The sequence below is a fragment of the Elaeis guineensis genome, chromosome 2, assembly GCF_000442705.2.
Source record: "Elaeis guineensis isolate ETL-2024a chromosome 2, EG11, whole genome shotgun sequence".
Lineage (NCBI taxonomy): Eukaryota > Viridiplantae > Streptophyta > Magnoliopsida > Arecales > Arecaceae > Elaeis > Elaeis guineensis.
Window position 1 is genome coordinate 2,923,439 of NC_025994.2, and position 17,304 is coordinate 2,940,742.

Below are 17,304 nucleotides of genomic sequence, written 5' to 3' on the forward strand. Positions count from 1 at the left end.
ACCATATCTCTCCCTCCTTAAGCTTAAAGAGGGAGAGGAATATATTAGGAATAACAACAGTTGTTTGTTAACGGATCATGTGATGATTTATGCCAAACCTAGTTTTAACAAAGATGGGCAATTGGATCACATCGCTATAAAAAATTAACTAGATGGTGGTAACTGGAGGTTTTAAAATTTTGAAATCTAAATATTTTTGTGAAAACTTGAGAGGTCAGCGACTCTAACATGTATTTGTCCAGCTAATGTAAGAACGACCGGACCGGGGGCTTGGACCGGTCGTGAGCCAATTTCAGACCAGACGTGTTTGCCAGCCCAAGTGCAACAAACGGGCTGGCGTACTCACGACCCGATTCTGGCCATTCAAGCCCTCTCCGATTGTCGCGCAAAAATATCTTCTCCCCTCGCAAAACCCTTCCTGCGGGGTTTATACCATCTCCAGCCTCCCTCTTTCATTCTCGTTCCTTCTCTTCCCCAAAACCCTGTCTCTTTTCTGGTGTTTTTCTTCCTCCTCTCTCCCTCCAGGGGTTCTACCCAAGATGATGAATTACTTGTTGCGGAGGTCGGCCTCGATCGTCTCTTCGGCGTCTCGGCAAACCCTAGCCGCCCTCGTCTCGTCGGAATTACTCCGTTTGCCCTCGTTGATCCCGGCGGAGCCCTTCTCCTCCGGTTCCGCCGCCGTTTCCCGTGCATCCCATCCGTTTCATGGCTTCGCGGCTGCAGAGAAGCTCGGGTCGGGTGGCCTTCGAAAGAGGGAGTTCCATTTCTCGGCGGGGCAGCTGGGATTCAGGGCTACGGACGTCGCGCGGGCGGAGTACGCCGTGGAGGAGTTCTATGATGAGGAGAAGGGGAGTGCGAAGAGAGGGGACGAGGGGCTGGAAATCGCCAGGCTGGGGATCTCGCAGGAGATTGTCTCTGATCTCGCGAGGAAGGGAATCACGAAGCTTTTCCCTATACAGGTATTTGTGCTTCTATTGGGAGGTTTTTATTGGTTTTGAACGTTTTACATTTTGTTATATGCCGGGTGGAATTTGAACAATTCGGGCAAAAAATTGTTTCTGTTCTTCTCTGTTATTTGCTTTGGAATTGGAAGTCTCCATTTGCTAGAGTAATTGTCCAGGAATGAGTGGGACCGTGGGATGCTTTTGCTTTCAGTAAGTAACTCTGTTAACGTATGGTTACTTGTAAAAGTCACTGGATTTTAGATTATTATTTTAAGTGTAAATCTGTTGGACATGCAAGTATTGATCCTGTAGCTGGTTCAATCCGGGTTTGCTGAAATGGAATAGATGATGGTCGGATTGAGAATTTTCAACGAGCAATCTTGTAGTTCAAAAGTTAGATTTTACAGAGTCGGTGAGAAAATGGATTTACGCTTCATAGACTCCATTTGAATTGGTGCATGGAACATGCAAACATTTATTTTAATCACAACTTCAACCAATTTTAGTTTAGATCATCTCAATCAATTTTGATTTAGATCATCTCCTCTTCATCCATGATGCCTTTAAGGAAAAAACCCACGTGACATCCATAAATATAGGTAATACTATCCTGAAACATTGCTAGGCCTGATAAATCGTGGCTAACTACTTGCTACTATCAATACATTCCTTCTCTCCTCAAACTATGCATACCTTAAAAGAAATGTCCGTTACTTAATGTACTTGTGCTCCAATTGAAAGCTTTAGCCGAACCAAATGGGAAGGGGTGCATAAAGTTCCTCATCACTTCGAGGACATTTTTCTTTAACCATGCTTGCGAGTAAGATAATGCTGCAACTTAGGTTGTTTACATCTCTTGTCATTCACTTCATGACCATTTTTATGATCCTGATTATTAAACATTACTTTGATCAATCAAATTACAGTTCTCCCTCTTTTGCTAGTTTCTAACATCATTTGTCTGTTGGGATCTATTTGTAGGATTAAATTTCATGTTCAAATGAACATTGGAATCACAAGAAAGTAGGTTTTTTAGCTATGGGCCTAGCCTCTTCCCAAATAGTAAAAGCTTCTTCTACATGCTTCTCTGGATATATAATGATCTCTAGGTAGATGAATCTTAAATGTATCATATGATGAGGACCTCACAAGTGGATATAAGAATCTAGATTTGCTGGCTTATTTAATGATCTTCTGTTTCAACTAGTATGAACTTAGTAACCATATAAGCTAATCACTATTTTCTTTTACTTGGTATTATTGAGATCCCGTGAAACAATCCCTTTATGGGTAGAATGATTATACAGTTGTAGAAACTGAACTTAAAAGGTCCATTGACTTAGGATTTCTCTATTAATTTAGGTCATTTCAAGGCAAGTGGGTCATTTGTCATCAAGAGGATGAGCTTCAAGTGAATGATAAGGAATTTTTGTGGAGTGGAACCATGGAGTATGATACACAAGATAAATCCTCCAAAGAACAAGGCTTCTTTCAAATAAGCCAATTCATTTGGGTAGAGTGTTAAAACTCTGATCCCATGACTTATATAAAGAAATTAACAATCAAACTAGGGAAAATTAGCTTTTTGTTCATTAGTTCTCTTTGGCAAACATTTCTAACAGTTTTTTTTTTTAAAATTCAAATTATATTTCTAGAGTTGATTTACATTGTGAAGCCTTTAGCTAAGACTCGGTAGTCCAACCTGCCACAATCCTATAGTTGTTCGTAGCCAATAAACAAGGATTTCCCTATCTGAGAATTAAAAGTCAAAGGGGGTCCACCACTATTCAGTGCAGAAAGAAGGACAAAGATATGAATGACGACTTTCGAGAGTTTGACTAAATAAATATATAAAAAACATATATTTATATATAAATATATATTTATCTTTCTTTATAAATATCTATATATTGGATAGATTTGGATTGATGACCAGCACATCATAAGAGAAGAGCAGTCTGGCTGAAATAGGACCAGTAACCTTGCGGTTGAAATCTCATTGCATGCTACAGTTTAGCAGCTTGATATGGGAGAGCACACATAAGAACATCTAGCAGAAATTCAGGTCCATGGATAGGAATATGGAATTGCATGATGATCTCAATAAAATTTGAGGTCCATGTTAGTATGCATTTGTTTACGTATAAATTCTGTACCAAACATAATGAACCCCAGTGCAAAAAATGATGCACAATGGCATTGGTTTGCTCTCTGTGAGATTTGATATATCGTTTTCAAATGCCGTGCTACTAGATGTTGATAATTTTACAAGATTCCAACTAATTCTTTATTGCCAAAAAGATTCTTTTGTGGTGTTTCAATGACCTTCTCAATGGATGCAGACTCTAGTGTTGTCCAAGTGTTACTTTGTCTGCTGAGCAGAATAAAAAAGGCATTCCTATGAACTTTTCTAGCAATTCAATACTCATGTACAACCTTAAGAAAAAAGAAGTAGAAATATTAAGGACTGATCTTTCTTGTTTTCATGAAATGACAAGTTGAAAGAAATGGCCAGAACCTATTAGCTTGCTATATGCCCTATTTGTTTGTTTATTTGTGTCAAATATGTTTAGCAATACTACTAATAATTCCAATTGGGACTGCAGTCATCAGATTGCAGTTGATGCATACTGTACACCTATTATCATGTAATTGTAGTCTGGTTGCAAATAAGCTGCCGAGTTTGTCACAAGGGTTTTGTTGCATGTTGTGTCAATGCAAGCCCTTTCAACAAAATCTGCAAAGAACTGTTCATGTATTTCATTGATAAGGGCATTTATCATATTTTTTGATGGTCAACATCTTCATTGTAGGTATCATCATCCAAGCCATTTACCATCATATAAGGGTTGGCCTTGGAGCATCACTTTAGACAAAAAGGTGTTGTGGAAGGATTAAGCATATAATCATGATGCTAATCGCTATAAATGATACTAGATTTTTAAGAAAAACTATAGCCTTTTGACATGTAGACATATACGTGTACATGTAGATGGACATGTACATGTGGACATATATGTATAACTATACATATACAAATATGCATGCCCATATGTATATGTCTGTTGTGAGTGTATTCATATAAAGTAAAGCTAATTTGTGGGTGCCCACACAACTACCTTGATAAGGTCAGTCCTTATCTTATGATTAGGGTACTGACATTGATGATCTGAGTTGTTGGATGTGGTCTACCATCTCTAAATTGCTCCTTGTCAAAATATCATGTGATTTAGAGATCTCTAGTTTATGCAACAAATGGTAAAAAGAGAAAAAGTGATATTATGAATAACAGGAAATGATGCATATTTTTTTGATCGTTTGTTGTATAAACTAGAGATCTCTAAATCACATGACTTTTTTGATAGTAAATAATATATATACATATATATATATATATATATATATATATATATATATATATATATATATATATATATAATGTATGTATGTATAATGTATGTATGTATGTATGTATGTATATGTATATATCTATATATGTGTATGTATGTATATATATGTGTGTGTGTATAAAGTGAAGCAAATCCATAGGTGCCCACATAATAGTCCAAATAATGTTGGTCCAGATAGACAATTGAAGACCCGACACTAATTATTCGAGTTGTTGGATATGATCTACTATTTCTAAACTACTTATCATTAAAGAATCATGTGATTTTGAGATCCGTAGATGTGCATTTCTTATGCACTTACTGGTCTATATTGAGGGCTTGTCTGATTTGGACCAACCTTATTTGGGCTGTTATGTAGATGCCCATATGGTAGCTCTACTACACAGACACACGTGCACGCATACATGTAGTATGTTGATGAGTCCGTTGTGGACATTCAATACTTAATGAGGGGGAATAGTCATACGTGGATTTCATTACTTAATTTTATGTTTATGGTGTCTAATCTTTAAAAGATTTATCTGCTATGTGATGACTGGCTCTTATGGTAGGAAGTTGTTTGTTGTACTGTGTCACTGTTTACTCAATTGCTGTACATAAATGCATCAAGGACTTGGGCTTGTGTAATTGCTTTTCTAGATGTCATCCTCCTTCATACTTTGTTGATGTACTCCATGTATATATCAGCTTCCTTCCCTATAAGTTGCAAGGATGTTTCATGTTGGAACCTGCTAGAACATATATTGTAAGGTATAGAGACTGGTGCAGTACTGAGAGTGATGGTACTTCTACTGTTACCTATGCCAGTTATTTATTTATTTTTATGTGACTAAGACGAAGCCAGAGGATGTAGATAGGAAATATTGTTTAAATTAAATTAGATTATAGCAGTCTTAGTTTCATGTGTATTTCTGTCTTGGTTTCAAGTATTGGAGTGTACCAGTCTGTTCCAGATTTGGATACTGTACCTGTAGGGCACTGATACCTGTTAAGCCTCTTGTATGAATGTTGGTATGAAGAACTGTACCATCATACTAACACTGTACATTTTGTGTACCAATATGTGTACCCAAACTGGTACTTAAGACCTTGACTGCTACAATAACCAAACTAACTGCTTTAGTGTTTTTTTTCTTTTGATGGTGATGTGTTCTTTAGCAGGATACTCCTAGCCCAAACACATAATCAGGCATATTTATGTCTTTGTTTGAATACACCGATTTTGATTATTTTGTGTTTTAATCAGCATTATACTGTTTTATTCTTTTGTTACTGAATTTGTATATGCATGTAAAATTGTCCTCAACTATGGGATGCTATCATTATTTTGGTTAACATTGGTTTTGGCTTATTGTCTAGAAAGCTGTCCTTGAGCCAGCAATGCAAGGACGGGACATGATTGGTCGTGCGAGGACCGGGACAGGGAAAACCCTTGCTTTTGGTATTCCTATCATGGATAAAATTATCCGCTTTAATGCTAAACACGGGTTAGTTCATTGGTGACAACAAGCGAAAAATCTGTTAGTTATATGAAATCGTATGCAATCAAGAAATACCACTAGTTTTCATCTGTTTAACGAAGATAATGTATTGTAATGATTATGCATTTCCATTGACATTTGCAGGCGAGGTAGGAATCCTTTGGCCATAGTCTTGGCACCTACTAGAGAACTTGCTCGACAAGTGGAGAAGGAATTCAGGGAATCTGCCCCCTTGGACACCCTCTGTGTCTATGGGGGTGTACCAATTCAGAGGCAAATGAGAACACTTGATTATGGTGTTGATGTTGTAGTAGGAACTCCAGGCCGAATTATTGATTTGCTGAACAGGGGTGCCTTAAATTTGTCAGAAGTCCAATTTGTTGTTCTTGATGAAGCTGATCAGATGCTTGCTGTGGGCTTTGATGAAGATGTAGAGATAATATTGGAAAAATTACCCCCGAACCGCCAAAGCATGATGTTCTCTGCAACAATGCCAAGTTGGATTAGAAGGCTTACGCAGAAATACTTAAAAGATCCAGTTACTATTGACCTTGTAAGTGTTATAAGTCATCTATTGTTTATGTTAGCTTATAGGGATCTCACATGAATGCTTTCATCTCTATCTTGAATCAAGTTAGTGGATGTGGAACATTGTCATTTTTTGTGAAAATATTTCTAAGATGTTGTATCTTTCTGAAAGCTTTTGCTTCATCTCCATTGTATCCAAAGAAAAATGATTAACAGATTAAGCAATGCCTTTCAAGAAGAGAAGAATGGTTATTTTTTTTTCCTTTTGGCTTTGAATATGGACTTGGCTGAGTTTCTTAGCCATAATTTATAGACATTGTCACCATTAGTTAGGGTTGCCTATTTCAGTTCTTTGCCTTTCACTTCATTTTAGGAGTCTCCAGTCATTGCAAGCTTTGCAGTGTCCTGCATCATACTCTATTTTTGGATTTTAGGTTATAATGTTTGTGCAATTTGCTTATTGTTACAAGGAAAAAACCCGGACTCTTGTTTCATGGTTTGCATATGTCCTTGGTTGCAGGTCGCCTTACCACTGTATAGATTCTTTATTGCCCTATCCTCATAGATGGAACTACTGAACTTTTCTAAAGGCTTAATAACTTTCCATGTTAAATCATATATTTACACTACATTCTTTCTTTTGCTTGGACCATATAACGCTACACCACCATATTATATTTGCACTATTTAACATAAATTACATGGCCTAGCTTCTTGTTGTACAGTAGGATATTTCACCCTGACAATGCTGGAATGTGATTAGCACAGTACCACTTGCATGATTTTATCTGATTTGTCAAACTCTACTTTTTTATTTTTGGTCTATGGATTTAAATTGAAATAAATACTCTGTTTTATTGATTTTCCTGTTTGAAGAGAAAGGCTAATTCAACATGTCTATGTACACAAGATTAGCCTACTTGTGGCATGAAGCACATCTTTCCTCACTTAGTATGCAGACCTTGCTTGAATTAGATGCAGGGTCCACTATAAGAGAGTGGAAGCATGCATATAGTATCATCTTATGAGATTTACGTGTGGAACACTTTTACCAAATAGTACATGTCGACATATAGAAATTTTATAATATATTTAAATTATTTCTAAATGATGAAATGCTCATCTATGAGAATTCTCTTCGCAATTTTTCGATGACAAATCCCATCTGCTCTCAAATGTCTCTTACTTCTGGCCCCCTTTGTACAACATCCCAAAACCCTCACTTGCAGATGCAAGCATATTAAACCTTATTCTATTTTATAATAAGTAATTTGTTATCTGTAATTTTATTTGATATTTATTAAGAGAAGCATCTTATTGCTGGAACTAATTGAGGATTTTTTTTTTCCTTGCAGGTTGGTGACTCTGATCAAAAATTACCAGAAGGAATTACTCTTTACTCAATTGCTTCAGATAATTATGCAAAGCCATCAATTCTTGGGTCATTAATAAAGGTGCACGTTTGTTGGGTCATCAATTTTTGTTTGGAAGGGGGGGGGGGATGTTGGGGATTGCCCAACTGGTCCTGCTACTCTTTTGCAACTTGACCACACCTTTGTTGAGCACAGCATGTAAAATTCATTCTTCTGGATGTTTCTTTTATAGGAACATGCTAAAGGAGGCAAATGCATAGTGTTCACTCAAACAAAACGTGATGCGGATCGGCTGGCCTATGCTATGGGTCGGAGATTCGAATGTGAGGCTCTTCATGGAGACATTTCACAGAATCAGAGAGAAAGAACACTTGCTGGCTTTCGGGATGGTCGCTTTAATATTTTAATAGCTACGGATGTTGCTGCTCGTGGATTGGATATACCTAATGTTGATTTGGTAAGTATTTTCACTTTTCAAAGTTTTGAGTTTAAATGGCATTTGTCTACTTGTATTTGGAGTTCTAATGATATCTACTTGTTCTTATAAAAGCATTTCATTATTTCCATTGACTAAATTTTGTTGAAGGATCATTTGATTATCAATTTATATATGGTTTGGAAAAGAAAATTTTACATGCTTTCTTGGCTGTTTAATTCTTTTCTTTCGCTATCTTGCATAAGGATAGGAGCCTGATTTAGCAATGAGGACATACTTTAATCATCTTATGGGCAAGTTACTAGTTGCATTGGTTATGTTGCACTTTAAGCTGCCTTTTAATCATCTTGCCTAGCAGTGGATCGTGTTTGAATGCTTTCTATGTCAAAAAATTTGCACCAAATGCTTGCCAAATGATTGCTAAGGGAATATTATTCAAGGAACCACATGAACTTCATTCTTGATTACTGACAAATAAGATCAGCAACACAAATCTCCAGTTGGTTGGCCCAGTTTTGGAAATGCATCTATTCAAATTCAAGAGGCTGATTCTGAAGCTCACAATTGGGCTGGTTGGTACTGGTTCAATATTTACCAAAAATGCAGGGTGATGTTTTTGGTTATTCATGGGCATTAATGATGTCTGTTGTCTTTTGTTTCTACCGGATCCAAAGGTTTTAGTAGAAAGGGAAGGCGCATAAGAATGCATACGATTTGTTTATGTTTGTATCTTAGATATTATGGATGCCGATGAGTTCCCCTCCCTATTATACTGATTCATTGCTGGAGATTGCTTTACTAGACTTTTTTCCTTTTTGCTTATCTGCCCCTCCTTTCTTACCCAGGTGTTACATTATGAACTACCGAACAGTTCTGAGCTATTTGTTCACAGATCTGGTCGAACAGGGCGAGCTGGGAAGAAAGGACGTGCCATTCTTATTTACACTAATGAGCAAACTCGAGCTGTCAGGACCATTGAGCGAGATGTTGGATGCAAGTTTACTGAGGTACGGTTGTTTTTCTACTTAAATTTTACTCTTAAGGTTCGTTTATTATAACACACTAAACATGATCCACTTTGCACGTGCCAAACAATAACACTGGTTGTTTATCACAAAATTGCATAGTGTTGAGGTTATGCTATAGCATACTTCTGGTTCAAGGCTAAAAATGTATATTTAAGGCATTATGCTATTGTAATAATTTTGAATATAATCATGTATTTCTTGTTTCAGTTATCAGATTCTTTAAAGGTGCGTACTAAGTTTACTGGAAGCCAAAAGGCTAATCAAGTTCTCCATATGGTGATTGCGTGGACCTGATGGATATGCCAAATGGATATGGTTAATGGAAATGACTGATGCCTTTTATGTGTGTGCGCGCGCGCGCGCACATATTAGATATACATAGATATACACACAAACACAAACATACATAAACATACATACATATGCATACATACTTGTACATACATTCATATACGTGATTTGCGGCTTATTGATCATGCTAGTATTGACATTTGTATTGTAGTCATTTTGCTTTTTCTTTATATCAAAAAATCCATGGGGAACTTGTTTAGCATGACTGCCACCTTATATCCTTTTTGTTTATTTCAGCTTCCAAGAATTATGGTAGAAGGGGGAGGTGAAGACATGTTTGGTGGCATGGGTGGTCGGTTTGACACCTATGGAGGTGGCCGAATGGGTGGCTCAGGTTTTGGTCGTGGGGGTGGTTCTGGTGGGTCTGGATTTGGCCGTTCTGGTGGCTTTGGTGGTCCCTCTGGCCGCAGCAATAGATATGGTGAATCTGGGTCAGGCCGTTCTGGTTCCTTTGGTGGTTCTAGTTCAGGTCGATATGGTGGGTTTGGTGGTTCGAGCTTTGGCAGATCTGGTGGTTTTGGTGACTCAAGTTCAAGGCGTGCTGGTGGTTTTGGAGATTCCACTTCCGGGCGTTTCGGCAGCTCCGGTGATTCTAGCTCAGGACATTTTGGTAGTTTTGGCAACTCTGGTTTTGGCCGTTCTAGCGGTTTCAGCAGCTCCAGCACAAATGGTGGCTTTGGTGGACCGGGCGCGGGCAATTTTGGCAGTTACAATGGAGATTCTGGGAAGGATAATGCTGATGATGCTTGGCCAGGAAGATCTTCTATGAGTTCATCATAGGCTAAAATTCTACTTAATATTGAAACTGTAAGTATGCCTGCTTTCGACAGATGCAGTCTTTGTACTTTAATTCTTACCCTGTGACAACTCGTATTTCACCAGTGAATAGCCTAGTGATTCTGGCAAATTGATTCACTTCCCAAGCTTTATGTTGCTGCTTTTTGTTGGTAACAGGCTTTCCACTGTTTGATGCCATTCCGTTGGTTTGATGGGTGGTGGATGGCAGTATTCCTGGAGGTCTGATTTCCAGACAACAGCAACAGCAGCCTGTTGGCTATTCGGTGAGGGATCAGCATCGGCTTCATTTCTCCACCACGAGGGTCTAAGGACAAGTTTACAGCTAGATATGCAAAAGTCTATAAAGCTTCAGGTTCTTTTAACTACTAGAAGGATTGTAATTTTCATGCTTCTATCATGAATTGATGTATGATTGGTGGTTTGTGGAGCTGTATACCTGTAGTCTATACCAAGAATCACATGTGACATCCGTTTCTAGAAGTTTTATTTTGGTTCGCCCTGTACCGTGTCTTATCATTTTCCTATCATAAAAGAGGATGGCATTTTGATAATGCTTCATCTGGATTTGTTGGCTGACTGGTCTTATGCCTTTTAACTCCCACAATGTCAGTAGCTTCCATTATTTGTTTCTAAGAAGAACAGCTTCCATTTTAGTTAATTCTTTACGCATAAAAATTATAATTTTTATTAATTTTTTATTAATTTTAAAATAATTTATAAAAATAATGTTCTTCAAAAAATATTTACAAAAGTGCTGTTCGAAAAAAAATCATCCTATGATAGGGCAATTTTAGGCGTCACTTAACACACTCTTATGCCACGTGGGAGTGTTGAGTCAGTCGGGAAAATCATGGTGTGAAAGGATGGCTCATAAAGCTGTTATATTATATGGCGATTTTATATCTCATCTGCCCACTCTTATCCTTTCAGCCCTCATCTTTCGGTCGGATCTTTTCAATTCTCATTCGATCGTCTTCCGATCGGATTCTCCCAGTTCTCATTCGATCGTGGTTTGGTCATCAGATAGAGCCGTCCTATTATAGGGTGATTTTATGTCTTCCTCATCAAGATGTCTTTCGTTGGATCGACGTTCGTTCATCTTTAAGGATGTCTGGATGTTGCAGGCACCCGTGACTTAAAACAAAAAGGAGTAGATGCCCGTGACTTATTGGATCGGTGCTCGCTCATCTCTAAGGATGTGATCGGCACTCGCTCATGTCCAACTAGCACTCATCCATAGATGTGCGCTAATTTTTTGATGTGCGCTTATGCTTGCATGTTGCTGGTACCTGTGACTTGGTTGGCACCCATGATTTAACAAAAAAAAAAAGAGTGGATGCCCGTCACCTAAAGTTCCCATGACCCAATAGTCATTACTACGATGAATGAAGGTGCCGTTTACAATGAAAAATAGGGCTATGGTTCGATGAATAAATAAAGAGTGAGCCAGGATGTTAGTCGAGATTTGAACTTGCACCAAATCGGATTGAAACAAATTGACCTAGATACGAAAATTGATCAAAATTGATTGAAAATTTACCCAACAGAAAGGATGTAGGTGCCTACATCCATTATATTGTTCGATTTTAGACGACTACATCCGGTTCGATGAATAAAGAGTGAGCCAGGATCGAAAGGATACGAAAATTGATCAAAATTGATCGAAAATTTACCCAACACAGAAAGGATGGGGACGGGGCGCCTACATCCATTATATTATACGATTTTAGGTGACTACATCCGGTTCGATGAATAAAGAGTGAGCCATGATCGAAAGGACACAAAAATTGTTCAAAATTGATAAAAAATTTACCCAATACGGAAAGGATGGGGACGAGGCGCTTACATCCATTATATTGTCCGATTTTAGGCGACTACATTCGATCCGATTTTAGGCACCTTCTTTCCACTGCTTTTATATTCAAGATCCGACTCAAATCACCGAATTAGTTCGGAATATCAACTCCTATTCATCTTCTTTCCTTTCCGTTCTTCTCAGAATCTCTAGCTCTCATCTTCACAACCATCATACCATCTCCACTCACATCTTAAATCTCAAACCAAAAATCTCCTTCCCATTTCCTTCTCAAGCCAAAAATCTCCTTCCCATCTCCTTCTCGACCAACCTTCAATCTTCTTCCTGATAGCTCTGAAGATGTATCTTCTCTAATGCCAAAGAGCAAGCAAAAGTGAAGAAAGCAGAAGGGGAAGAGAAGCAGGTGAAGCACCATCACCTCCTCCTTCAAGATCACATCCTCCGAGAACTCCAAGAATTTCAGTAAATGATAAAAATATTCTCTCCAGCCGTATTGTTGATATGAACTTTTTAAATTTAGAGGGATTTGAGATTGCAAACTTAATTAGAGCCATGGGATAGAAATCTATCTGCACAGCTAAAGCCCCAATATTTATGAAGTTAGTTAGAGAATTTTATAAGAATATTTTATTTGAAGAAGATATCGTATCATCTTCAGTTAAGAAAAAATAAATTTATCTTGATGATGAAATACTAAGAGAAATTTTAAAACTTCCAACAGTAGGTGAGTTGTGGGACAGTAGAGGAGATAGAACTACAAGAGTAGAAACTGTTATTGGGGTAGAAGATCACGGTCAATTCCAGAGAATTCATGGGAGATACTTAAATATTGAATGAGACTACTCCATATAATTATTTGCTGGATTGTACAACTTCGGACAGGAGGATTTGATATGGTAACAAAGAAGGACTTAGCAATTATATATCATGTAATCAAATGTATCCTACTAAACCTTCCAACAATGATCATCAAGGTTATGCAAGAAGCGATGGGTAGGGCACAGACGTCCCTATCTTATGCCATGATGTTAACCCATATCTTTAAATATTATGGAGTAAGAATTTAGGGTGAACAATCAACAAAATTAGGTAGAGGTAGCAAAATTAATGAAGGAGCCCTACACAGAATGCATTGGTTTAAAATTGATGGTGAGTGGATTAGAAAGGATGGAAAGAGAGAACATATGTACGATGATATTTCAGCTGAGGAAGAAAGACTTAGGAGTGAAGAAAGACCTAGGAGTGAAGCAGGACCTTCTTCTAGGAGGAGTGAAGTAGGACCTTCCAGGTCTATAGAACCTGTTGAGGAAGTGAGGATGACTCCAGATATAGTCAGTGCAATCGCTCGGGAGGTTGTATCTATTCTTCAGTCCTCGTCTTCAGGAGAGAGCACTGCACGAATGGATCCTAGCGGCATCATAGTTATTTGTTTGATAAAAAATTGGACAATCTTATTTCAGCAGTGTAGGATATGAGACAGGACATTCGTAATTTAGTCTATCATATTGAAGAATTAGAGAGATATTTGTCTCATACAGATATGCAACATCAGCTAAGCAAGATTATCGCACTCTTAGAGTGCTCCAGACTGCGATACAGAGAGAATCAAGTAAGATAGAAAGACAAAATATTTTTTCTACTGGATTGGCTACAATTTTACAGAATATTGCACGGATCAGCCAACAGATGAATATTCTTGTTTCAAATCTTTTAAGTGATCAATCCAGTCAGCTTCCTTCCAATCAGCCTCTTCCTAGTCATCCATCCTCCTTTAGGCCATCATCTGTCCGTCGCTATCACCCTACTGTTCAAGCTGATCTGAAGGATTAGACTATCAAATTTTATGTGTTGTATGGTGCGATGATGTAGTATTTTTTGGTTGTATATGTTGTGGGTGTGTATATGTTGTGTGGTATGATAATGTAGTACTGTATTTTCTTGCATAATGTAGCAGTTTTTGATATATCATGTATGTTGTATGGAGCAAGTGATAGCGTGCCAAATCAAGTCTGTGCCAAAAATAATATTCTTAGTGCCATATGTAATATAATATATGATATTATTTTACTATTTTATGTGGTGAGTGGTATAATGTGATGATGGTTTTATGTGTTGTGTGGTGTGAATGTAACAGTTTTTGTTTTAAGCTATAAATATGGATCAGTTCTTAAATGTAGCAGTTTTTATTTTATCAAACAGAGTAGCTCTTGAATGATTGATTTGGTTTACATAGCATTTGATTTGCTCTGTTACATTTTGTGCATGATTATATTTACTTCGTGCCATGCCAAAGTAATATTTACTCCGTGCCAATGCAGGTCTGTGCCAAATCAGTATTATATCAATTTGTTATTATATGATATTATTTTACTGGTTATACATTATAATAATATAATAGATATCATATTATAATATTATATCAATATTTTATATTAATATAATATATATATATATATAATAATATTATATAATATATATATTATTATATTATTATAATATTTTAAAAATATTGGACAATCTCAAATGATCAATAATTAATTTTTTTTACAATTAGTATTGTAATTGTAACATGTGCTTTCGGATAAAAAAGTTTGTAACTCAAATAATAGTTGATTACAAAATTATTTTAGCAAAAAAAAATATACAAATATCATAACTATCGAGAGCTGTATATATCAAGATACTGGGGTCTCCTACGCATCCGTCTCTCATAAACGTGTCTCATCTATGGTCGCTGATATGATGGCTCAGGTGCGGTATCGATCGATGGAGAGGAAGGTAGAGGCTCACTCACTCTCTGTGATAGAGATGCATCATCTACGGGGAAGTCGAAGTTCAAGAAGTTAGGATATGAGGTGTGCTGGGTATTCGAAGAGGTACTCAGATCCATCGATGGCACAGTCTGAAGTCGTCTATCCTCTGAGATAACTTGCATAGTATCAACAAGACCGTCCATAATATCCGCAAGTGCTCGATCCTTGCATCCAACAGTGATCGAATGGAATCCGTTCCTTGTCGTATGATATAGTGATGTGATCCTCTAAAACTATAAAAAAATAAATATTATTTATAAGTATATTAATAACAACATAACAAAATGAGATAAAAGCAAAATATACTTACCACAATACCCATCGTGCCACCCGAAGTATGGAACCTCATCTCGAGATCCTCACTTGTCAATGATGAGATAAATCGTCTAGTGATGCTCCTGTACAACTGCAGATATGGATCATAATAATCCATCATGGGAAGCATGAGTGGACCAGCCACAATCAAATCCTCCTGTCGCTCCCATGCATCAATATACTCTCGATGCTCTCGAACCCAATCATGGTGATGTCGCCCTCGTCGATCCAAACGGTGGAGAGCATCTCGAGTGTCACATGGTGGAGGGACATCTTGGTGCATGCTAAACTGTCGCATCACATGCTCTGGATAATAAATCTTCATGATGTCGAAGCAAATGAGAGGTTCGCGTGTCCTCCATACCTGCTGATCTGATTGGCATATCTCAGACAATACGGCCAATATATCTGGTGTGTAAAGCACCCACAATATCTGATCATCGTGCTGCTAATCTAACTGATCCCTATAATATATAACTGTGTGCGACATCGGATTGCTAGTACCAGTCAGTCGATCCTTCACCTGTCCAAAATAAAGTCACTATATTATTATATAAAAATATGCAGACATTTATTATGTAAAATCAGTACTACTGGTTACATACCTGCATCCTAGTGGATCAGTCTGATTATGCTGTACGCTATCAAATGGATCCTCAAAACCAGTATCATCTACATCTAATGAGACATATCCTGCTACATCACCTCCCACTGTCGGCTGGTGGGCTTCTAGTTTGGGAAGCACCCGATCTGACTGTCCGACATGTAAATGCTCCTGGATCCAAAGCTGAAGCAACACCAATGGCCCTGCTATCTCACGTGCATCTGGTCTACTGGCCCTATAGAGCTCGCGATACAAGAAGGCTAAGGTAGCACTGCCCCAACTCAACTGTCCACATGCATCGAGATCACGTAGCAGGGGTTAGTACAATAACTGTACATGAAAATCGAACTTATCGATGAATAGATGACCACCAATAAGACAAAGAATAAATACCGTGAATACCTCCGTATGATCTCATCATCTGCATCATCTGGTAAGTGGTGGAACGTATCATGAAGCTAGTGAAATCTCAATAAAGAACCCGACAATATTGCCTCTAGCAGTCTAATCCCAAGCAACTCCTCACAGAGATCCGACCAAATGATCTGCGTAGTACTGGTGATAGCAGGCCCATGCACTCGTAATCTAAGGAGAACAGTAACGTCCTGCAGTGTGATTGTTGCTTCTTCAATGCGGAGGTGAAAAGTGTGAGTCGCCTGACGCCATCACTCTACCATGGCTGTAATGAGGGCCCAATCAAGCTGTATGTCACAAACTCTAAAAATTCATAAAAATCAGTCACATGAAGATACTCTACAATCCTCTGATATGGCTGTCAGGCATGCATCACGGTAGAGCCTCTATGTCTGCAGCATAGGGGCTCCATATCCTTTCCAGAATATATACTGTCACTATAGTGTCGAGTCCAGAGATAGAGCATGATAGGGTCAATCGGCCCCGGATGCATTTCGGCATCTGAACAAGCCATGTCTGAGGTGCAAAATATAAAGACAAGTGTACGACAAAGATAATAAGAACATTAAATAGCCAATATTAATAATATTAAATTTTATATATTTTTTTAAATATTTACATAATATGATTACATAATCAAAATAGTTTAAAAAAAATACAAGCATTACATAAATATAGACCATATGAAAAGTAGAGATAAATCAGTGTCGTTGGAGACATCTACGTCGATTATGCTCTATCTCCTTGCATAATCTACACCATACAATTTTTGACACTCCATTGCATCTATATCATTTCAAATCCTCCTTGACTGTAGACTTTCCTTTCTTTGTCTTCTTGTAGATGGGTGCGGTATTAGTCTCGATGCAGTCTACTCAGGCCAATAATGCGAACTCTCTGAGGATGGAAGGTAAATGCATATGACTGCTCATAATGTGTAATAGTGTAACAGTCATCAACGAGCTGCTTTCAATCTAAGCTCTTATTAGCACA

The 17,304-nt window shown here is 37.7% G+C and overlaps 1 protein-coding gene across 1 annotated transcript; it reads left to right on the forward strand.

Moving 5' to 3' along the window:
* Positions 1-410: 410 nt before the first annotated feature.
* Positions 411-10,913, forward strand: LOC140855533 (DEAD-box ATP-dependent RNA helicase 53-like). The gene is made up of 8 exons (XM_073251429.1): positions 411-959; positions 5,714-5,841; positions 5,980-6,388; positions 7,719-7,817; positions 7,969-8,193; positions 9,018-9,179; positions 9,789-10,358; positions 10,506-10,913. The coding sequence occupies exons 1-7, from the start codon at positions 540-542 to the stop codon at positions 10,329-10,331; spliced, it is 1,986 nt and encodes a 661-aa protein (XP_073107530.1). The 5' UTR covers positions 411-539; the 3' UTR covers positions 10,332-10,358; positions 10,506-10,913.
* Positions 10,914-17,304: the final 6,391 nt, after the last annotated feature.